At 43.1% G+C, this 23,138-nt stretch overlaps 1 protein-coding gene across 3 annotated transcripts in view; it reads right to left on the bottom strand.

The window, feature by feature from the left end:
* The window catches only part of LOC117365801 (kelch-like ECH-associated protein 1A), an 84,763-nt gene that overhangs the window by 34,679 nt on the left and 26,946 nt on the right, over positions 1-23,138 (bottom strand). For all 3 annotated transcript variants that reach the window (XM_033956639.1, XM_033956640.1, XM_033956641.1), the window contains one exon: positions 1,890-2,871. In XM_033956639.1, the coding sequence (XP_033812530.1) occupies positions 1,890-2,456 (567 nt within the window). In that variant the 5' untranslated portion in view covers positions 2,457-2,871. The remainder of the gene's footprint in view (positions 1-1,889; positions 2,872-23,138) is intronic.

Genomic DNA, 23,138 nt, shown 5'->3' with positions numbered 1-23,138 from the left:
ACACACCAAATGCTGCTGCTGCTGCTGCTGCTGCAGGCATTACAAACTGCCAGTTTTCAAGAAGATTTCCTGCAATTCTTTGCATATAACGAAAAGGTTGGAATCTAAGAATTTGAACCCAACTGACAAGTACAATGCTTAATATTCATGTTTAATTGGGGAGGGGGGAGTGTGGTGCAGTGGTTAAAGCTATAGCTTCAGTACCCTGAGGTTGTGGGTTCAAACCCATGCTGCTCCTTTTGACCCTGGGCAAGTCACTCAATCCCCCCATTGTCTCAGGTACATTAAATAGATTGTGAGCCCACCAGGGCAGACAGGGAAAAATGCTTGCGTACCTGAATAAATTCATGTAAACCAGGGGATGTCCACACTTTTTTGGCTTAAGACCTACTTTTAAAATGATCAAGTCAAAATGATTTACCAACAATAAAATTTAAAAAACACAGCACATTGTATGCAGAGAAAATGTTAATTATAATTTATATTCAGGGGTTTTTTCAAAGAGGTCAAGGCAGATGACTTTAAAATATGCAATGTCACCTCAGTAACAACTATACAAAAATAGACAAATATACCCTCTCCCCTTTTACTAAACCACGATAGCGGTTTTTAGCGCAGGGAGCTACGCTGAATGCCCTGCACTGCTCCCAACGCTCATAGACTCCCTGCGCTAAAAACCGCTATTGTGGTTTAGTAAAAGGGGGCCTAGTGCAAAATATAGACAGCAGATATAAATTCTCAAAATGGACACATTTTGATCACTAAATTGAAAATAAAATCATTTTCCTACCTTTGTTGTCTGGTGATTTCATGAGTCTCTGGTTGCACTTCCTTCTGACTGTGCATATTTCTTCCCTTCTTTCTGCCTCTTGCATGCTTCTTCTCCTCCAGACCTCATTCTATTCCCCTACCAACATCTCTCTATGTTCCTCCATGAGTCCAACTTTTTCTTCCTCTCTCCCTGCCTGCCCCCGACTCACTCCATTCCCTCCCTCAACTTTTTCTTACTCTCTCCCTGCCCCTTCTTTCTTTCTGTCCGTCTTTCTGTCTCTCTCCCTGCTCCCCCTTTCTTTCTTTCTGTCTCTCTCCCTGCCCCCTTTCTTTCTGTCTCTCGCCCTGCCACCTCCACCATTGCCAAATGCCCTCAGCAAACACTTCCTCCTGTTTGCTCTTACTCTTATTTCCCAAATTATATATTTTTCTCTCAGTTCCTTTCCCCTATTACAGAGCATGCTCCCTCTCTGAGTCCCTGACACCCTCACAATCTATTTCTTCTCCACTGCCACAGCTCCACTCCAAGTTTCTGTCTCCATCAGTCTGTCACTCTTCCCTTTAGAACTTTCAGACACTTCTGGCTTTTCATAGCAACATTCTCTGTCCCAGCTATTAACCCTTTTAATTCACTTCATCCCTTCATAGTCCCCTCTATTCCTTCCCATGACTTCACTCCCAACCATGCGCCGGGCTCACAACCCCCCCCCTCCCGACGTCAATTCTGACATCAGAACTTCCTGGAACTTCATCTCCGACTCAGAATTGATGTCGGGCGGGGAGGGGGGGGGGGAGAGAAGGCTTGTGGGCCCGGCGCTTCTGCACTCGCCTGTCTTTTGCGGTGTCAGGGAATCAGAGAGAACACAAAGGCAATGCGAGTCTATTGCGGAGCCCGGGATGGGCTCCGCGATCGACTCACGTTGCCCTTGCGATCTACTGGTCGATCGCGATCAACCTTTTGGACACCCCTGATGTAAACCATTCTGAGTTCCCTTGGGAAAACGGTATAGAAAATTAAATAATAAACTAATGTTAAATGGTGTATAATACAATATAATTTCTTAGACTTATTAATATTTTTAATGAAAATATACCACTTTATGCCATGGAGTTATTACCTCACTAAAATGTGTATTGATGTATTCCTTCCCTGTCTTGTATAATTCCATGCACCCAATCTGCTCCGCAAAGCTGGAAATACCAATAACATTGCTAGCGTCCAAGTGCTTGATGAGGAAATCACAGCAGGCTTTCACTACATCATCCATCTGGTACTGCATGGCCGCCAGAAGAACATGTAGGACACAATTTTCACCAACAGTGATTCTGGAGGTGTAGGCAAAGTCTATGAGTCTGTGCATTACTTTGGGTGAAACACCCTGGATAGTGATCTCACGGGCGCAGCACTCCTGGAAGTTACTGGTGAACATGGCCTTAAAGTAGGTGCTACAGGAAGCCAGGACAACTCTGTGGACATGGAACTCTTCTTTCTGGCCATCATGATTGACCTGCAGAAGCACATCACAGAGCTGATGATCCCTGCGTAGTTCATCCAATCTTTTGAAGGCCTTGGAAGCATGGTCCTCTACAGTATAATCCAAATAGCCATATCCATTCATGGAGGGGACAGCTATAGTCAAAAAATTGTTCAGACTGGCAGGCTTACTTCTTCTCCGACATATCATTATCGAACCTCAGAAATGGATTTTTTTTAAAATCAGAAGTAATGGCCATCAATATAACATGAATGCTTGAAAACGGGGAAAATACTGTATACTTAGCTCAACTAAGTTTGCAACATTCTGAACACTTGACTTTATCTTCAACTGCTGAGACTTTTGCTTAAAAATCATACATGTAAACAAACAAGAAGTTTGCGCCCCCAAAACAAGCAGCAAAATTTATGTCAAACCTCACACGGTTTCATTTAAATACTCTTAAGAACATGGTGTGCCTGCATTTCATAGTTGTGCTGCTTCTGTCTGTAGCTCTAAAAAAGAGTGAAGCCCATTTAGATTCCAAGTCCAGATTTGGTATTTTATAGAGCTCTCCAATTGCAGGATGGCCATAGTGTTTTGAATATATACACTCGTCCTCTACCTAAAAGGAGGAAAAAAAGATTGAAATATGGTTAATATAAATAAATACGTATCGAATGCTAAGATCTTGCTTCAATATAGGAAAGTAGAAAATAAAACCCCATGAATCTGCATGCATTTTCTAGCACAGGGATGAACAAACTTGGCTATCAAGGGCCTCAACCCGGTTAAGTTTTCAAGATTTCCACTATGAACATATATGAGATTTATTGCACTCACTGCCTTCACTGTATGCAAATAGATCTCATGGATATTCATTGCCCCTGTATGCAAATAGATCTCACTGCCCCTTGCAAAATGAATTTGCTCACCCTTGCTCTAACATCTTTTAAATTTTAACTCCATTCAAAATGACATTATTTTGCAGTCCCAGATTCTTTTCAAAAGTTTAAGTGCTAGATCAGGGTGCCCAAATGGTCTATCGTGATCGACCAGTAGATCGCAAAGGCAACACGAGTCAATTGCGTTGTCTTTGCAATCTTTTTCTCTCTGCTGCTTCCCCAAGCCAGGCCTGGCACATACAAGTGCTGGATTCACAAGATGTTGCCTCCGAAGTCAATTCTGATATCGGAGAGGACGTTCTGGGCCAGCCAATTGCTGCCTGGCTGGCCTAGAACTTCCTCCTCGACGTTAGAATTGACGTTGGAGGTGAAGTCTTGTGGGCCCAGCGCTTGTACACACCAGGCCTGGCTCAGGGAAGCAGCAGGGAGAAATCGGCATGGTGGCTTGGGGGTGGGGGTAGGGAAGGAATCGAGGAAATGGAGAAATCGGCACGATGGCTTGGGGTGGGAGGGGGGCAGAGGAGAGAGAAAGAAAGGCAGAAATAAATATTGGCTTTACAGAAGAAAGAAGTGCAACCAGAGACTCATGAAATCACCAGACAAAAAGGTAGGAGAAATGATTTTATTTTCAATTTAGTGATCAAAATGTGTCCGTTTTGATCATTTATATCTGATGTCTATATTTTGCATTATGGCCTCCTTTTACTAAACCGTAATAGCGTTTTTTAGCGCAGGGAGCCTATCAGCATCGAGAGCAGCACAGGGCATTCAGCGCAGCTTCCTGTGCTAAAAACCGCTATCGCGGTTTAGTAAAAGGGGAGAGGGTATATTTGTCTATTTTTGTATAGTTGTTACTGAGGTGACATTGCATATTTTAAAGTCATCTGCCTTGACCTTTGAAAAAAAAAAACCAAATACAAATGATAATTAACATTTTCTCTGCGTACAGTGTGCTTTGTGTTTTTTTAAAATTTTATTATAGGTAGATCATTTTGACTTAGTCATTTTAAAAGTAGCTCACAAGCCAAAGAGTGTGGGCACCCCTGTGCTAGATGCAAGATCTCAACCCAAGTTTAGATCAGATCAGAATTTTCGCTGGAGGAGTTATGCTTCCAAAGCAGGGGTTCTCAACCCAGTCCGTCAGGTTTTCAGGATAGCCATAATATAACTTTGCATGCAGATTTATCTTATGCATATTCATTATGGTTATCCTGAAAATCTGACTGGTTGGGTATGTCCTAAGGGCTGGTCTGAGAACCATTTCTCCAGAGAGATGGTTAGAGGGAACCAGCTCCCACAATACTTTTGCACACATTGAAAAGAGCTAAGGAATACACCATTTCCATAACTTCTTGTGAAAATTTTCAGAAGTAAAAGAAGAACCTGGGAGGTATAGCATTTCCACCTGTATAAAATTGTTGTTTCCATAGTGAGGCGCTTTTTTTTTTCTGTGTTTTAGAGCAGAAAAGGCAAGACTGCTGTGTTCTTTGACCAAGTAGGGTCTCAGAAAATGCCTGCACATGCTCAAAACAAGTTACTAGTTCTTGCAGAACTCTGAAAGCAGTGGCGTAGTAAGAAGAGGTCAGCCCCGGGTGCCATCTTGATGAGAGCTCAGGCATCTGTCCTCCTCTCCGCCCCCTGCTCCTTCCCTGCTCCCCCTCCCCCCCACTGCCACGCATGCACGCTGCTTCCCTTCCCCCGTACCTCTGGAACATTCTTGGTGCGAGCAGCTACCCCCAAACTGCTGTTGCGCCAGTGTCAGCTCTTCCTCTGACATCACTTCCTGGAATCATGCCTAGGAAGTGATGTCAGAGGAAGAGCCGATGCTGGCATGACAGCAGCTTGGGGGTTGCTGCTGGTGCCAGGAATGTTACAAAGATACAGGGGAAGGGAAGCAGCATGACAGGAGGGGGCAGGGAAGGTGTGGAGGTGGGGGCATCACTGCCCTGAGCACCTTTCACTCTCTCTATGTCACTGTCTGAAAGTGCTTGTCTAGTCACTATCCAGCTGATGTCACTTAGGTGACTGATTCATCTTGTTTGCTGATGGAGAAACCCCCATCTATTGCCATACTGCAGATCCTACACAGTCTTCAGTTTTACTTCTCACTTTCTCACTGCTATGGGTCTTGTCTGTCCTTGGCCAAGACAAAAAAAACCCCCGCAATATATTCATTATCTTCCATTTTGAGCATTCCTTTTCAAACTGAGAAGGCTGGTTAGAAATGTTTTAAATAATTCCCCACAGCACAGCAAAAACACCTGCATGAACATATCAGCATATACCCCCACCCCTCCCAAACAAAACAAAACAGTAAGCAAAAAATAATTGGCCAGCATTATTGAGGCACATGATAACTTAGCTCTTTCTAAATTCCTGGAGATGTGAGAATTATCTTAAAAAATGAATGTGCAGGAGTTTTGGAGACAACACAAATCTTTCATTAGATGTGACCAAGAAGGAATCTACATGATCACCTAAGGTTTATCCGTTTTCTTCTTTTTGAGCCCACCTAGTATGACCAGCTTAATTTCAAGAAAGCAAGACGACAACCAATCCGCAAAAGCCAAACCAGTAGTCCAAAGCATTTTATTATCATAACACTTGAAGGGTAAAATCATGTTTTTTACCCATCAAGTGCAGTGATAATAAAAAAATACCCTTTGAATGACTTAATTTCATCTGCTCTTCTGCCAGTTTAATTCCTGTTACATTGGCACTGGTCCCAGTCCATCCACCTCTTCACCTTCTACATGTTAATGCAATGGGCTAAGAACAAAGAAAGCAGTGTTCAAATCGCCTCCCACTGATATTCTTCGCTACTCTTGTGAAATCACTTTGGTGGTTATTTTATAAGCTCTATTTTTGTTGTGAATGTCTGAAAACTAGCATTTAGATGTTCATATTACATGGACGACCACATCCTAATTTTACAAAGGCAGAATATGGATGTCTAACACTGCAATATAGCCATATGGCGTCTTCCCTTCCTCCGTACCTCTTTAACTCTTTGCTGGCATGGCATCTTCAACCTGCTGCCCATGCCAGCTTCAGCTCTCCCTCTGACATCACTTCCTGGTCCCACGAACAGGAAGTGACTTCGGAGGGAAAACCAAGGCCAGCATAAGCAGCAGGTTGGAGATGCTGCTTGCACCAGTGAAGAGCAAAAGAGGTAGAGGGATGGAGTAGAGGTGCCAATGACCCCACCAAGATGACGCCCCTTACTATGCCACTCTTACTAAACTCTACTTTAGCTTCATGTATTATGGAAGCTCTTAACAGAACAGCTTGGAGATCTAATGGTTAGTGCATGGACTGGGATCCAAGGAACCCATGTTCAAATCCCACTTAATTTTATTTTATTTTTAAATTGTGAGCCCTTCAGAGACAGAAAAATATCTACTGTACTATATTCAGGTACAGTAAGAACTTTTCTGTCCCTGAAGGGGCTCACAATTGAAAAAATAAAAATAAAAAAAATCACAAACAGCTGAAATGTGATTTGAACTTAGATCCTGATACTTGACTCACTGCTCTAACCATTAGGCCATAGGCAGCGGAACACTTTGTTGTTTGGGGTGGGCTCAAAAACTCTACCCTAGCCCTAGCAGGATCCTGCAGCATGAAAACTTCCCCATCTACCTCCCCTGGTTGCTGGAATTTTAAATCTTCGGGCAGCTGCTGTGCACCATCAATGAGCAGGCAATGCTGCACAGTGGCTGCCTACAGATTTAAAATTACAGCAGCCGCAAGGAAGTGGGTGGGGGAGTAGAGTCTTCTGACCGCCCCTGTTCTGACACCTATTCATTAGACTACTCCTCTACTTTGCATAAAACTATGTGTGTCCATTTTATAAGACAGACTTCAATTTAGACTTAGAAATATAGATAATATGCTTTCTGTCAAAGAGTGCTAAGTCTCAGTGACGAAACTGGTCGATGTGAGGGAACAATTCTTGAAACAGCCATCGGGCAAAACATGAGTCATGTCAGAAGTGGTCCAAGAGCCAACAAAGACTATGGGCTCCTTTTACAAAGGTGCGCTAGCGGTTTTAGCGTGCTAACGCCTCCATAGAGCTGGCGTTAGCATTTTCCGTATAGCGTGGGTTTAGCGCGTGCTAAAAATGCTAACACACCTTCGTAAAAGGAGCCCTAAAAGATGAGTACTAGACTTTAAATTAACTTGAAAGCTATAAAATAAGCAGATGAGCAATACAGAAAATTAAATAGTTGACCAATGAAAAAGGTGAGTATAAATCTCACTAGCTATGAAAGGTTAAGATTTTGAGTGGCACCACTGAGGTTTTTTTTCTGAGAATATATTAAATTAAAAGACAGGTATAGGAACCCACTGATTATGCTATACATTTAATGCACTAGTTATTCCTTTGCTGCCACACAAACATCCATATCCTTTGTCTCCCCACTCCCCCTCCCTCCAATTCATAATTTGGTTGTTTCAGTTTGTAAAATAAATGTTCATGCTGGACATTTCCAGTACATGGCCACATCCTTTTATAAAATATATGTGAAAGGGAAGTCCATTTGTGGCATAATGACTTAGTTGCCCTTTCTAAAATACAGCAAAACATTTCCCATTGCCTCAGATACAACTTACATTATAAGGCTTTGGCTAGGGATTTATTGGAGTAGCCTAGTGGTTACAACAGCTGCCTGAGAACCAGAGTATCCAGGATTCAAATTAGAAAATGACATGGGAACAAATTTGTCCCTATCCATGCAAGATCTATCTCCATCCCCATTCCGTCCCCTTGAGTTCTGTCCCTGTCCCATCCCTACAAGCTCTGTCCTCATATGCACAAGCTTAGAACACTTACGATTTTAAAGTGTTTGAAGCTTGTGCAGATGAAGCCAACCTCTTCAAGGCTGCTCTTAACTCCTAACTCCTCTCACCTTGGGTTCTGCATCCCTAACTCTAAATGTCTGTCTGTCCAAGTTAGATTGTAAGGACTTCCAAACAGGGACTGCCTATTAAATGTCGAAATGTACAGCGCTGAATAAGCTTTTCAGCGCTATAGAAGTGATAAGTAGTAGTGGTAGAGCTTGCAGGGATGGAACAGGGACAGAACTCACAGGGATGGGACAGAGATGGAGATAGATCTCAAGGGGACAAATTTATCCCCATGTCATTCTCTAGTTCAAAGCCCTAGGTCAAATCCCAATGATAGTATCTGTGATCTTGGGTAAGTCACTTAAACCTTTTATTACCTCAGGTATAAAATTAGATTTTAAACCCTCTGAAGTGAGAAGTAGTGGCTCGTGGCCAGTAGGGAGTGATGTCTATGGGACGGTAATGAAATGGACGTCAGGAAATGATAGTGAAGTATTTTTGTGGAATTTTTCTACAAAAGTGCTGGTTTTTCGTATAATTCTGGGTAACTCTATTTAGATACAAGCATATGTGTTAGTTAAGGACATGCCCAATAGAAGCGTACGAAAAATTGGTGAATAAAAATCTGAATATGGATGTAGCCAAGGCCAGAAAAACATACTACAGATTAATATTAAGGAAAAGCATAATAATATTCTTTTTATGTACTTTGCTATTAGGCTAGATCATGGAAGAAATCAGGATATATATGGACTCCATTTTGTTCTCTGTCTTTCTGTATCCCCCCATTGGTACTACCCTACCCTCTCCCCCTCGACCCACTCTCTCCTACTCCTTACAACATCTACTACTTTGTCGCCCATAACTTGGATCAACCGATATTGTACCGTTTGTAACTCTGATTAATTGATGTGAACCGCCTAGAATTCCCTGGGTATGGCGGTATACAAAAAAATAAAGTTAAAGTTACTGTGTCTTGAACTCCATTTTGTGTTCCCTGCCTTTGTTCAAGTTTTCCCGCTTCTAAGCCTCGTGGTTCTAATTGATACCAGATGTGCCTTAGGCTGGCTAGAAAGAATATATTAGATTACATATCCCAAACTAAGATATAATATGCATTAAATATGAATGACCGAGCTATGAAGTTATGAATGTTTGGGGCCCCAAGTATGAATGGATATGAAAGAATTTATATTAAAAATGAAATGGTTTATAAAAGAACACTAATGAAAAAAAAGCCTGAACACAACATCTGGAAATGGTTAAGTTAGAAAGGCTTCTGTGTGAGTAGGTGAAATTTGAAGCTGTCAGCTCAAGGAGAGGGGGGGGGACAGCCCCTCCTTCTACTTCTCCTCCAGGATAAAGCTAAGAATACAGATTTTAACAAATACAGATTCTCTTAATATACCTCTGTGACAAGGATAAAAGGAACATTGGATATGTTATAAAATGTTAATGTATATTCAGAAATGAATGTAAACAAACAAATATGATTTCTGAAACTTTTTAAAATGTAGAGGAATTTTCTTTGTCTAACTTTAAAGACCATCTCTGTTAGTTTTTATTGACTGACAAGCCAATGATGTCATACTAGACTAAAGGTATATAATGGGGAGTTTCAAAGTATCGAGCTGAGTTTATTATCAGAAAGCCAGCATTTTGGCAACTATAACGACCTCCCACTAACGCAACTGTTAATGCAACTATTCTTTTGAGTTTCATAATGAAAAAATAAAAACAATAAATACATAATTATATTTTGGTAAAACCTTGCGTTAGCGTCATTTTCCATGTTTTATGTTATTTTTCACACCTTCAGTGAAAGCTAGCAGCTTAATTGGCAACTGCAGCTTTATGAGTGCGCTGGCGTCCAAAGCCCATGCTCAGAAGACAGAGAAATATCTATTGTAGTTGACTGTAAATTGCCTTGAGCTACTATTGATAAGGGGTGAACTAAATCCAAAGTCTGAATACATAGTAACATAGTAAATGACGGCAGATAAAGACCCAAGTGGTCCATCCAGTCTGCCCAACCATACATGCTCCATAAATTAATTATTTAGTTTAAATGGTCCTTTTACTTAGATCAGGAGTGTCCAACCTGTGGCCCTGTGAGGTATTTTGTGCGGCCCCGGTCGAGGGTGATGGTATTTTCCTCTGCTGTCCCTGGGTATTTACCTTCTTGCCGGCTCCCTCCTCTGTCTTGCTGCAACGTTTGCGAGTTTGTACGGCCCCAGAAACATTTTTTTCGGCCAATGCGGCCCAGGGAAGCCAAAAGGTTGGACACCCCTGACTTAGATATTTCTGGGCCAGAAACCCAGAACCCTGCCCAGTTGTGCCCAGTAGTGTAAGATGCCTTCTGCATCTTTTGCACAGGCAGGCTATAATAATTATCTTTTTAAATTATTTCCACTGGGAGTCCATTTCAAGCATCTTCACCCTCTCCACTAAGAAACATTTTACTCTCAAATCTACCCACTTTGAATCTTGCATGAATGACTATTGATCTAGACCAAAAGACAAACCACAACAAAAAAAATCCAACAGAGTCTACAATATGGTGAGCACAAGCAGAAAACAAAAGAAAAACTGCAGATCAAAATGTACAAGATGCAAGCTATGTTTATTGTACCAAATATTAATGCAGTTGCTAATATCACCTTATTACAAACCAAGGGACCCAACATGGTCCGTGGTTGATAAGATATAAGATAAACCGCAATAATAAAGGTATTAAGCAAACGCCTGTATGAATCAGATCGCAAGCCAGCAGTGCAGCGCCATTCTCAACCCAGTCTTCAGGGCACAGCCATTGGGTTTTCAGGATATCCACGATGAAAATGCATGAACTATATTTGCATGCAAATTTAACTCATGAATATTCATTGTGGATATCCTGAAAACTTGACGGGAAGGTAGATGCAACTCGAGGACTGGGTTGGAAATGGCTGATCTAGACTTTCTAAATCCAGGACTCTCACCCTGACTACATAATTTCTGTATAAATTGTTTATTGTAAGCTTCTACACCGCTACAAATGACTGGGGGAGTAATTTCAGAGCAGTTTACATGAGCTTCTGTATTTTATTTATTTTTATTTATTTCATTTTCTATCCTGTTCTCCCCAAAGAGCTCAGAATGGGTTACAAGTTAAACATACATAATACACAGTTAACAGGTTATGATTTGCCATAATTACAGTACAAGTTTTCATCCTAACTTGACACATACTAGGGGTATAATACCAATCCTATATAATAAAACCCTAGCAACGCATGTGCACTCCTACTTGCGTGTTCCATTTTCCCTGATCCGCAAGATGTAGGTCCGTAGCCGCAGGAGTGCGCATGCGTGAGTCCCCAGCCCCTACCTACACTCGCAGGACTGGCTGCCAGCGCTGGACTCCCTGCTCTCCACATGATCGGTAAAGATCACTTACTCGCCTTGCCACCCCCCCCTTTCCCTTCCCACAATCCGACCGGCTCACTTAGTCCATTCTCGCCCCCCCTTCCTGCGATCCAACTGGCTCACTTAGTCCCTTCCCGCCCCCCCCCTTCCTTTCTCGAGGTCCCGACTCCAAACCTGCGACTCCAGCAGCATCTGCAGCACTGTACACACGCTGCTTCGGGGCCTTCTACTGCCCTGATTTACTCTGGCACATCCCTGATGACATCATCAGAGACGCGGCAGAGCAAATCAGGGCAGTAGAAGGCCCCGAAGCAGCATGTGTAGGGTGCTGCAGACGCTGCTGGAGTCGCAGGTTCGTCGGGACTGCAAGAAGGGATGGGGCGAAGGAAAGGGACTAAGGGAGCCGGCCAGACCGCGGGAAGGGAAAACGGGGGTAGGCAATCACGAGTAGATCGGAGGGTGTTATAATGCTGCTTTATAGAGCATAGGTCAGACCACACTTGGAATACTGTGTCCAACACTGGTCTCCCTATCTAAAGAAGGATATAAAACTGCTCGAGAGGGTGCAGAGACGAGCAACAAAGCTGGTCAAAGGTATGGAGAACTTGAGCTACGAAGAACGGCTTGGAAAACTGGGACTGTTCTCCCTTGAGAAGAGGAGACTGCGAGGGGATATGATTGAGACTTTTAAAATAATAAAAGGAATCGACAAGATAGAGCGGGACAAAAAGTTATTTACGATGTCAAATGTGACTAGGACAAGAAGTCATGGACTGAAACTGAGGGGGACAAGCCCAGGACAAATGCCAGGAAGTTCTGCTTCACACAGCGGGTGGTGGACACCTGGAACGCTCTCCTGGTGGAGATTGCTGCGGAACCCACCATTCTAGGATTTAAGGGCAAGTTAGATGCACATCTCCTCGGAAGGCAAATAGAGGGATACCGGTGACTAAGTTTTCGCCAGGCCTGGCTGGGCCTCCACGTGAGCGGATCACCGGACTTGATGGACCCAGGGTCTGATCCGGTGATGGTAGTTCTTATGTTCTTATGGGAAAACGTTGCTGCTGCTGCACAGGGAAGTAATGTGGGAGGAGGGAAATGGAGGGGGAGGGAATGCTGCTGTGTCTGCTGCACAGAGAAGTGGGGGGAGAGAAATGCTGCTGCATAAGAGGCTCTCCAGAATAATGGGATCATCTTCATACCGTCTCAGGAACTAGGTCACAACCTCCACACGCTGTTGCTTGTGCAGATCAATAAGCTATTCGGGAACCCATCATGCGAAGACTTTCCTGTATCCCAAGTCATCATGCATCATAGCAAATGCAGATCTATAGCTAAAGAATGACACAGTGAATGTTACCCATGGCTAGATGTGGATAACCTGCTGAAACGGGGAGGAAAAAAACTTGGTTACCATGGGTACAGGGACATGGCCATTCACCACCCCGTAGAGCGGTGAATGGCCATGTCCCCGTAGTTAAGTGAGGGAACACACCCAAAATATTTACCACCCCTAGCAATCATGCTATACAGCAGCAACTTCCCTTGTTCCTCCTGATCTCCGCGGTCCGGGCATCTTCCTCCCTCCCTTCGCTTGCGATTTGCATGTCTCCAAGCATCACTAGTCTTTAAATAAGTTGCGTGTGGCTGCCTGAAACTTCTCCTCTGACTCAACCGGAAACAGGAAGTTACGTCAGAAGAGAAGTTTCAGGTAGCCACGTGCGACTTGTTTAAAGGCTAGAGCTGCTCGGAGACATGAAAATCACCAGCAAAGGTAAGGAGAAGGGAGGGATGGAGCCATGGTAATCAGGATGGAGGGAGAGGGCTGTTGGACCATGCGAAGGGTGCTGAAGGGATTGGAGAGAGAGGGGGAGGGGTGAGAGGAACAGACGCTAAAGGGAAATGGGAAGGAGAGAGAGGGGAGAAGACACTGAAGGAAAGTGGGGAGCGGAGAGAGAACACATGCTGAAGGAAAGTGAGGAGGGGAGAGAGTGGATCAGACGCTGAAGAAAAGTGGGAAGGAGAGAGAAAGGGGAGCACATACTGGATGGAAAAAAGGGATAAAGGAAAAAGGGCACAAGGTGGATTGGGGAGACAGACACCAGATCTGAGGGGAGGAAAGGAGGAGAGAGATGCTAAAAACCATCTAGGGGAGAGAAGGAAAGAGGGAAGGGAAGACAGAGATGCCAGACTATGGGGGAGTGGAGGAAAGATGATGGGTTCCAGACTAATGGGAGGGGGGGGGTGGACGGAGAGATAGAAGGGAGAGGCACAGTAACAGAGCAGATGCTATATAAAAGAGGTAGCGAGAAGGCAGAAAGTGGATGGAAGGAATAGAATGACGAGAAGAAGAGGCAAGCAGAAACCAAACAAAGGTAGACAAAAATGTTCTATTTCTTTTTGTTTTAGGATAAAGTAGTATATTGGTTGTGTTGATTAACATTTATAAACAAAGCCCTGCCAACTGAAGATCTCTTCATCTAGTTCAGCAGCCAGAACTTTAATTTATAAAATGACAATTATACAGAACATGTTACTTTATATTCTTTAATAAAATAAGTTCAGTATAAAACTATTCAAGGCTTGTGCAGATGGTATCAGATGGTTTGTGGGGACAGGGCGGAGATGGAGACGATGATCTAGGTCGCGGGGACGGGGACATATTTTTCCCCCGTGTAATTCTCTATCCACAGCCGATATCAAAATTTACAGCCAATTGAGACACCATTAACTGTTGGTCTTCTCTAATCAAAGCATACACCCTGTCAATGTTGTGTGTGCGATGTTGATGGGCGAACTCCATCAGTTCCACTTGTTCTTCCAACTGTAAACCTTTATCCCCACTCTTAAACTGTTCATTGATTCATGGTGCTATGTCCATACTGAGTCAATATCGGATGGTGAATTTCCACTGGTTTCACTCCCTCTACCCAAAGAAAGCACACTACTGCACATTGTTCTTTGATGGTGCAATCTTCCAATGGAGAGTCCATGTTTCTGATCTTGTGGTTGCCATGCGTGAATGAACTATCCTACAGGTAATGTACAAGTACATATGTTGCATTTTGCTAGCTGTGTTCCAGTTATCATGTAATTTAACAGTTGCCTTTAATTTTTGATTTGCCCTCATATATAACTAACTTCCTGTAGTTTCTATTGAGCTCTTCTCCCTTCCTTGCAGCAACCAAATATTTGTAGAATTCAAATTACAAACTAGCATTCAGCCAAACTTGACTGATCATGTGAATTGACCAGAGGCAGCACACAGGGTCCCAGACTAACTTGTTTGTTAGAAGAGTAGGTGGCCAGCCAGTGAAACGGCCAGCTGGCATGACACACCTTCCTCCCTCCCATCTGCCTGAGGCACTCAACACATAGCAAAGAAATGTAACCAGGACCGTCAAATTACCCAATTCCAAACAGGAAATTTTAGGCCAGTCTTGGATTTCAGGTAACACTATCTTAGATTTCAGGTAACAATATCCAGATGCATTATAGGACCTGAAGCACTCATTCCAATGTGTAGAATTAGGGACTACAAATTCTGCACTGCTTGTCGGTTCAAAACCAGGACTAGAAAAAAAAATCTTCCTTCTGGAACTGGGTAATTTGGCAGCTCAGCATAACTGTAATTATGTAAGAACAGCTCAGAAGAATGTGGATTCAAATATTTGCTTCCATATAGTACCTCCAAGAAAAAAATGACTCTCTAGAGCTATATGTCAAAATAAATGTGGAAACCTGATTTAATAGTGAATCTGTAAACTTCACATATGATCATACAAGGCAATAATGTTCTCAGGATTTTGTCAAAGCACTATGTTTGGAAGCTGTGCATCAACTCTAACCCCTAAAAAAAAATCAAAAAAACCACCCAAACCTACATATTTGGAAGCGGGCGCACCAGTAATAGCCTTCTAAATTGTAGATTTCAGGAAAGAGCCGAGAAAGTCTGTACCAGGGTATGTAATCAGAACTACACTAAGGACCATTTTACAAAGCCGCAGTAGCAATTCTCCCATGGCAAATACACCACAGCCAAACTGAATGGGCTTCGGTACATTTGTCACGAGGGAATCACTATCACAACTCTGTAAAAGGGACCCTAAGGAACTGATGTAAGCAGAAGTGTGCAGTTACTGCAAGGTGTAAGCACATGTTAAATACGAACAGAATTTGGAAGGGGATTCAGTGCAGTAGTGAACTCACCTGGTACACATGAGAGAACTGTATACTAAAATGCATGGTAATGAGACCATTGGGTATTCCACTACAGTGCACAGAAATAAAACAGGATGTCAACATCTGCATAATGCAAGAAATTCACACACAGTCAGGTCAGAGGCTGCATAGAAGATTTAGTCAAGTGGATTTTATGCCAGGTTTGGGGATTTACTGCCAGTTTTTTTTTTTTAGGGGGTGGGGTTTCTGTGACCATAGCAACTTTAAAAGGTAGAATGGAATTAACAGCTGTGCGAGAAGGCAACAGTGGATTCACTGTGCACATGTCCAAAGAAAACAAAAGTAGCAGTATACATCTGTACATAATTAGCCTCATGAAAAATTTATGTACAAAGTGTCAGGTTTATTTAAAATCTGATATCGCTTATAATACTTTTAAGGGATGCACATTTTAAAAACCAGGGTCAAATATTGCAAGAATTAAACATAAACTAAATCAATTACTGACTAACATGATACAGAAGGATCAAGGGTAGAACTACAATAATTAGAGGAAAGAAGACAAATATGGGAAAAACAAATTGGTTGCTAGGGAGAATGTCTGAAGCCTCCTATGGTAGATGCTTCTTTTAAAAAGAAATATTATTTAATTAAAGGTTTAATTTCGAAAAGCGTCTTTATATAGAAAAGACTTTAGAGAGCGCTTAAATCTATCCAGATTTTGTTCTCTGAGAAAAGAGGGTAAGGCATTCCATAACAGTGGGGCGTATATTGTAAATATTTCTGTTCTTCTAGTACTAATTTTTAAAAAGGGATTACAAGCACATTTTGGTCTGCATTAAGGCTAATGTTGATGTGCATATCAACATGTGCTGTTTTCTTTAGACATGCACACACTGAAGTTGTGCTTACTGCAGAAACTCTGTGCACATATCTGAAAGGTTTTCCCTGATTAATGTGCACGTTCTTTGCACTTTGAATTTGCATATCAATAGCTTACTGCATCACCGCAGAATATGTTTTTCACTAATGTCACAGTAGAAGCTGCCCACTCAGCCTTTGGCAAATGACTACCATGTGGCTTTCTGCATAGATCTCTAAGAGAATAATTTTATAACAAGATGCCCAGGTTATTAGGGCAGGAAAGGACCTATTTTTAGCCTATTTTTTATAAGGATGTGTAGGCACTAGTGCTGCCTGATTCAGGAAAAAATTTTTGATTCGATTCAGCCTGTTGAATCGATTTTTCGATTCGATTTTCCAATTGGGTGTTTTTTTCAAATATCCTGGTGGGTTTATTTTATGGTGGGGGCAGAATTAAGTTTGTGTTGATGCGGGTTCTCTGAGGCAACATAGCGAAATGCGTCAGAACCCATTCACAGTGGCATATCTAGCATATGTGACACCCAGGGGCCCATCATTTTTTGACACCCCCCATCTGTACGAAAAACATGATTTTTAGTAACAATCCACACATCACACATGAATATCTAGGAAAAGGCAGTGGTTCAGTGAATCACATGGATGGGATGCAAACATACCGGGATATAATCTTTTTAGGTAGGACAGAGATGGTCATAAAGGTGGAGGAGTAGCTCTCTATGTAAAGATCAATATCCAAGCGACCGAAATGCAAGGGACCTGGGGAGAGGAAGAAGCGATATGGATTGCTCTGAAAAGAGAAGATGGAACTTCTATCTACGTGGGTGTAGTCTACAGACCTCCGACTCAATCGAGCAAATTGATAAGGATCTGATTGTGGATATCCAAAAGTTTGGAAGGAAAGAGGAGGTTCTGCTGTTGGGAGATTTCAACCTGCCGGATGCGGACTGGAATGTTCCGTCTGCGGAATCGGAAAGAAGTAGGGAGATTGTGGATGCCTTTCAAGAGGCTCTGCTCAGACAAATGGTGACGGAACCCACAAGGGAAATAGCGATATTGGATCTGGTCCTCACAAATGGAGACAGTATCTCTAATGTTCGAGTGGGTGCTCACCTGGGTAGTAGCGATCATCAAATGGTTTGGTTTGATATAATGGCTAAAGTGGAGAGCGGCCGCACGATACTTAAAGTCCTAAATTTCAAACGTACGGACTTTAATGCAATGGGAAAGTACCTGAAGAAAGAGCTGTTAGGATGAGAGGACATAAGAGAAGTGGAAAGACAGTGGTCTAAGCTGAAAGGAGCGATAAAAATGGCTACGGACCTTTATGTGAAGAAAATCAATAAAAACAAGAGAAAAAGGAAGCCGATATGGTTCTCCAACCTAGTGGCTGAGAAAATAAAGGCGAAAGAGTTGGCGTTCATGAAATATAAAAAAACCCAAGAAGAGGAGAGCAGAAAGGACTACAGGGTGAAACTGAAAGAAGCCAAGAGAGAGATACGTTTGGCGAAGGCACAGGCGGAAGAACAAATGGCTAAAAATGTAAAAAAGGGAGATAAAATTTTTTTCAGATATATTAGTGAAAGGAGGAAGATAAAAAATGGAATTGCTAGGCTAAAAGATGCTGGGAACAAATATGTGGAGAGTGATGAGGAGAAAGCAAATGTGCTAAACAAATACTTCTGTTCTGTGTTCACAGAAGAAAATCCTGGAGAAGGACCGAGATTGTCTGGCAAAGTTACACGAGAAAATGGAGTAGATTCTGCGCCGTTCACGGAGGAGGGTGTTTATGAGCAACTTGAAAAACTGAAGGTGGACAAAGCGATGGGACCAGATGGGATCCATCCCAGGATACTAAGGGAGCTCAGAGAGGTTCTGGCGAGTCCTATTAAAGACTTGTTCAACAAATCTCTGGAGACGGGAGTGATTCCTGGGGATTGGAGGAGAGCGGATGTGGTCCCTATTCATAAAAGTGGTCACAGGGATGAAGCAGGAAACTACAGGCCGGTGAGCCTCACTTCAGTTGTTGGAAAAATAATGGAAGTGTTGCTGAAAGAAAGGATAGTGTACTTCCTTGAATCTAATGGGTTACAGGATCCGAGGCAACATGGCTTTACATAAGGTAAATCGTGCCAAACGAACCTGATTGAATTTTTTGATTGGGTGACCAGAGAGCTGGATCGAGGACATATGCTAGATGTAATTTACTTGGATTTCAGCAAAGCCTTTGATACAGTTCCTCATAGGAGGCTGTTGAACAAACATGAAGGGCTGAAGTTAGGACCCAAAGTGGTGAACTGGGTCAGAAACTGGCTGTCGGACAGACGCCAGAGGTTGGTGGTTAATGGAAGTCGCTCGAAGGAAGGAAAGGTGACTAGTGGAGTCCCTCAGGGTTCGGTGCTGGGGCCAATCCTGTTCAATATGTATGTGAGTGACATTGCTGAAGGGTTAGAAGGAAAAGTGTGCCTTTTTGCAGATGATACCAAGATTTGTAACAGAGTAGACACCAAGGAGGGAGTGGAAAATATGAAAAAGGATCTGCAAAAGTTAGAGGAATGGTCTAATGCCTGGCAACTAAAATTCAATGCAAAGAAATGCAGAGTAATGCATTTGGGGATTAATAATAGGAAGGAACCGTATATGCTGGGAGGAGAGAAGCTGATATGCACAGACGGGGAGAGGGACCTTGGGGTGATAGTGTCTGAAGATCTAAAGGCGAAAAAACAGTGTGACAAGGCAGTGGCTGCTGCCAGAAGGATGCTGGGCTGTATAAAGAAAGGCGTAGTCAGTAGAAGGAAGAAGGTGTTGATGCCCCTGTACAGGTCATTGGTGAGGTCCCACTTGGAGTATTGTGTTCAGTTTTGGAGACCGTATCTGGCGAAAGACATAAGAAGACTTGAGGCGGTACAGAGGAGGGCGACGAAAATGATAGGAGGCTTGCGCCAGAAGACGTATGACGAGAGACTGGAAGCCCTGAATATGTATACCTTAGAGGAAAGGAGAGACAGGGGAGATATGATTCAGACGTTCAAATACTTGAAGGGTATTAACGTAGAACAAAATCTTTTCCAGAGAAAGGAAAATGGTAAAACCAGAGGACATAATTTGAGGTTGAGGGGTGGTAGATTCAGGGGCAATGTTAGGAAATTCTACTATACGGAGAGGGTAGTGGATGCCTGGAATGCACTCCCGAGAGAGGTGGTGGAGTAAAACTGTGACTGAGTTCAAAGAAGCGTGGGATGAACACAGAAGATTTAGAATCAGAAAATAATATTAAATATTGAACTAGGCCAGTTACTGGGCAGACTTGCACGGTCTGTGTCTGTGTATGGCCATTTAGTGGAGGATGGGCAGGGGAGGGCTTCAATGGCTGGGAGGGTGTAGATGGGCTGGAGTAAGTCTTAACAGAGATTTTGGCAGTTGGAACCCAAGCACAGTACCGGGTAAAGCTTTGGATTCTTGCCCAGAAATAGCTAAGAAGAAAAAAAAAAAAAAAATTAAATTAAATTAAAAAATTTTTTTTAAATTGAATCAGGTTGGGCAGACTGGATGGACCATTCGGGTCTTTTTCTGCCGTCATCTACTATGTTACTATGTTACTATCTTACATACTGCAGTGAGCAGTACAACATCAACACACCCATTGTAAAACTTAACAAACAAGACTAGTACAGATCAATCCTACACCGTTAATCCTAACAGAAAACCATGTCATTCGAACACACAGAACACAGAAAACACCTTCGCCTAGTATGGAATATGTCATCACAAACTAACCCCTCCCCCTTTTACAAAACTGTAGTATGGATTTTAGCCACGGTAGTAACAGCTCTGACGCTCATAGAATTCTGAGCATCAGCGCTGCTACCACCACGGCTGGTGCTAAAAAATGCTCCACAGTTTTGTAAAAGGGGGGATAAAATAGAAATACATAGACAAAGGTTAAATTGAACCAGCAAGAAGCTGGACTCTGCATACAATGCAACACCACAGAAACAGTGACACATGTCTCCTAAAGCAATAAATAAATAGAAAATTTTTGTTCTACCTTTGTCTTCTCTGGTTTCTGCTTTCCTCATCTTCTTGTTACTCTCTTCCTTCCATCTACTGTCTGCCATCTCTCTGCCCCTATATGCATCTTCTCTCATTCTACACCCCTTCCAGAAATTGTATGTCTCCCCCTTCCATCTCTCCTTTCACCCACATTGGTTTGGCATCTCTCTCCTCTCCTTCCCTCTCCCACACCTCTCTTCTGCAATCCCTTTCTTCCTTCATTTTCCTTTTCAATTTATTTTCTGCATCCATCTAGATTACGTTCTTACTACCCTCTCATCAATTTCCTTTTTTACTGTCTACCTATAGCTCGCCACCTCTTTCCCTCACCTCCTCCAGTATTTCCCTAATTCAATCCTTTTCCCCCCATCATGTGCCCTCCTTTTATTTATCCCCTCCTTCCATCATGTGCCCTCTTTCTCTACCCCTTCCATCTAGTACCTTCTCCTCTTTCTGTCCACTTCCATCGTCTGCTCCCCTTTTTCTCTCCATCCATTTCCTTCCTGCATTTGCGCCCTTATCTCTCCCATCCGCACTTCCATCCAGCATAGGCTCCCCCTCTACCCGCCACACTACCATCCAATGTCTGACCTTTCTCTCTCCATCCACCCCTCTTCAATCAGCATCTGCCCCCTTTCTTTCCCTCCAATCCAATTCCATCCAGTATCCTTCCCCCTTATGTCTCTCTCCCCTTTCCCTGTACATCAATTCCATCAGCACTACCCTTCCATACCACCATGCTCCCTTTCTCTCCCTGCACCACTCTTTCATTCCAGCAGCCCTGCTCTTTTCTCACGATGACTGTAGCTGCCGGCTGCCGGTCCACCCCACTCCGACGTACTAGCTCTGGAGCAGAGTCAGCAGCCGCGTGCTGGAAGGCCCTGCGATGACTCGCCGGCAGGCTTTGCTCCAGAAGAAGTAAGCTGCGTCGGAGGGGGTTGACCCGGCAGACACAGGGAGTTGCGGCAGGGTCCCGCGATAACTGCCTCTGCCGGGTCCACCCCCTCCGACGTAACTTACTTCTTCCGGAGAAAAGTCGGCAGACAAGTCATCGGGGGACCTTCCTGCATTTCAGCGCAGCTGCCAACTCTGCTCTAGAGCAGTGTTTTTCAACCTTTTTGCACCTGTGGACCAGCAGAAATAAAAAAATTATTTTGTGGACCGGCAAACTACTAAGACTGAAATTTAAAAAACACATTTCCGCCCTATTTCCGCAAGCTTGGTCCCCGCAAACCATCTGATCCCATCCGCACAAGCCTCAGTTATGATTTTATATTTAAGGTATTTTATTAAAGTATTAAAAGAAAAAATATTCTGTACAATTGTCATTTTATAAATATAAATTTACAGAGCAAGGACCAACAAAACCCCTGTCTCTCCTCCCCTTCACATATATCCCCTCTACTATCAAGAAAACTGAACAAGCCAAATTATTACAGAATACTACACAGAAATATCATGCTAACAGAATACTGCAATCACACATGACAGGAATAGTGTTAGGGGAGTACCCCCTGGTCCAAGAGAGCCCTAAGCCAGCTGGAACCTAAAGAAGCACTACCTGGGCTTTGCAGTCCCCAGTTATGTCTCTAGCAGGATATATATTTCAAATCTGATATATTCTAATGACAAAATAGAAATAAAATGATTTTTTTTCTACCTTTTGTTGTCTCTGGTTTCTGCTTTCATCTTCTTTTCACTCTTTTCCTTCCAGAGTCTGCCCTGTCTCTTCAATCCAGCATCTGCCCATTCCATCCACTGTCTGCCCCTTCCAGAAACTGTCTGTTTCACTCTGCCATCTCTCCTCTAGGCCTTCCCCCCCTTTGGTCTGGCATCCATCATCTTCCCTCTGTTCCCTCTTGGTCTGGCATCTTGCTCCTTTCAGCTCTCTTTCCCTCCCCCCTGTGATTTTTAGCATCTCTCTCTTCTCATTTCCTCTGCTCAGATCTCTCCCTTTCTGTGTCCAACTTCTCTCCCTTCCCCGTTCTCTGGCATCTCTCTCTCCTCTCTCTCTTCCCTTTCCTTCTCTGGTCTTCTTTCTTTATTTTCTGCCTCCGTTTAATTAAATTCTTTCTTACTATGCAGTCCTGTGACAAACCTGTGGCCAGCTTTGTCCCTGTATGGGATAAAAGCAAAACAAGGTCCCTGGTCAGAATAATAATAATAATAACAACTTTATTTTTGTATACCGCCATACCCAGAAGAGTTCTAGGCGGTTCACATTGGTTAGAACAAATTACAAGAGGTTACATGCCAAATTGATCATAGAGTTGCGAACAGTAAGGAGAAAGAAGTTACAAATGGGTAAATACCAAATTGATCATAGAGTTGCGAATAGCAAGGAGAAAGTAGTTACAAGTGATTACATTCCAAATTGATCATAGAATTACGAACTACAAGGAGGAAGAAGGGGGGAGGAGGGAGACGGGGGGGGGGGGAGAAGTTTTGGTAGGAGGGAGGAGGAGGATTGAAGGAAGGGGTGACCAGGTTAAAAGTAAAAGTTTGGTTTTGGCTGACTACCCCTCAGACAGTAAGGTAGAGCAGGAGAGGCAGGAACATAGATACATCCAGCAGAGGGCGCCATCTCAGGACAGGTACCCTAGAAAGCCTG

This window comes from Geotrypetes seraphini, chromosome 8 (genome assembly GCF_902459505.1).
Source record: "Geotrypetes seraphini chromosome 8, aGeoSer1.1, whole genome shotgun sequence".
Classification (NCBI taxonomy): domain Eukaryota; kingdom Metazoa; phylum Chordata; class Amphibia; order Gymnophiona; family Dermophiidae; genus Geotrypetes; species Geotrypetes seraphini.
This window is presented reverse-complemented; position numbering and strand designations above follow the sequence as displayed.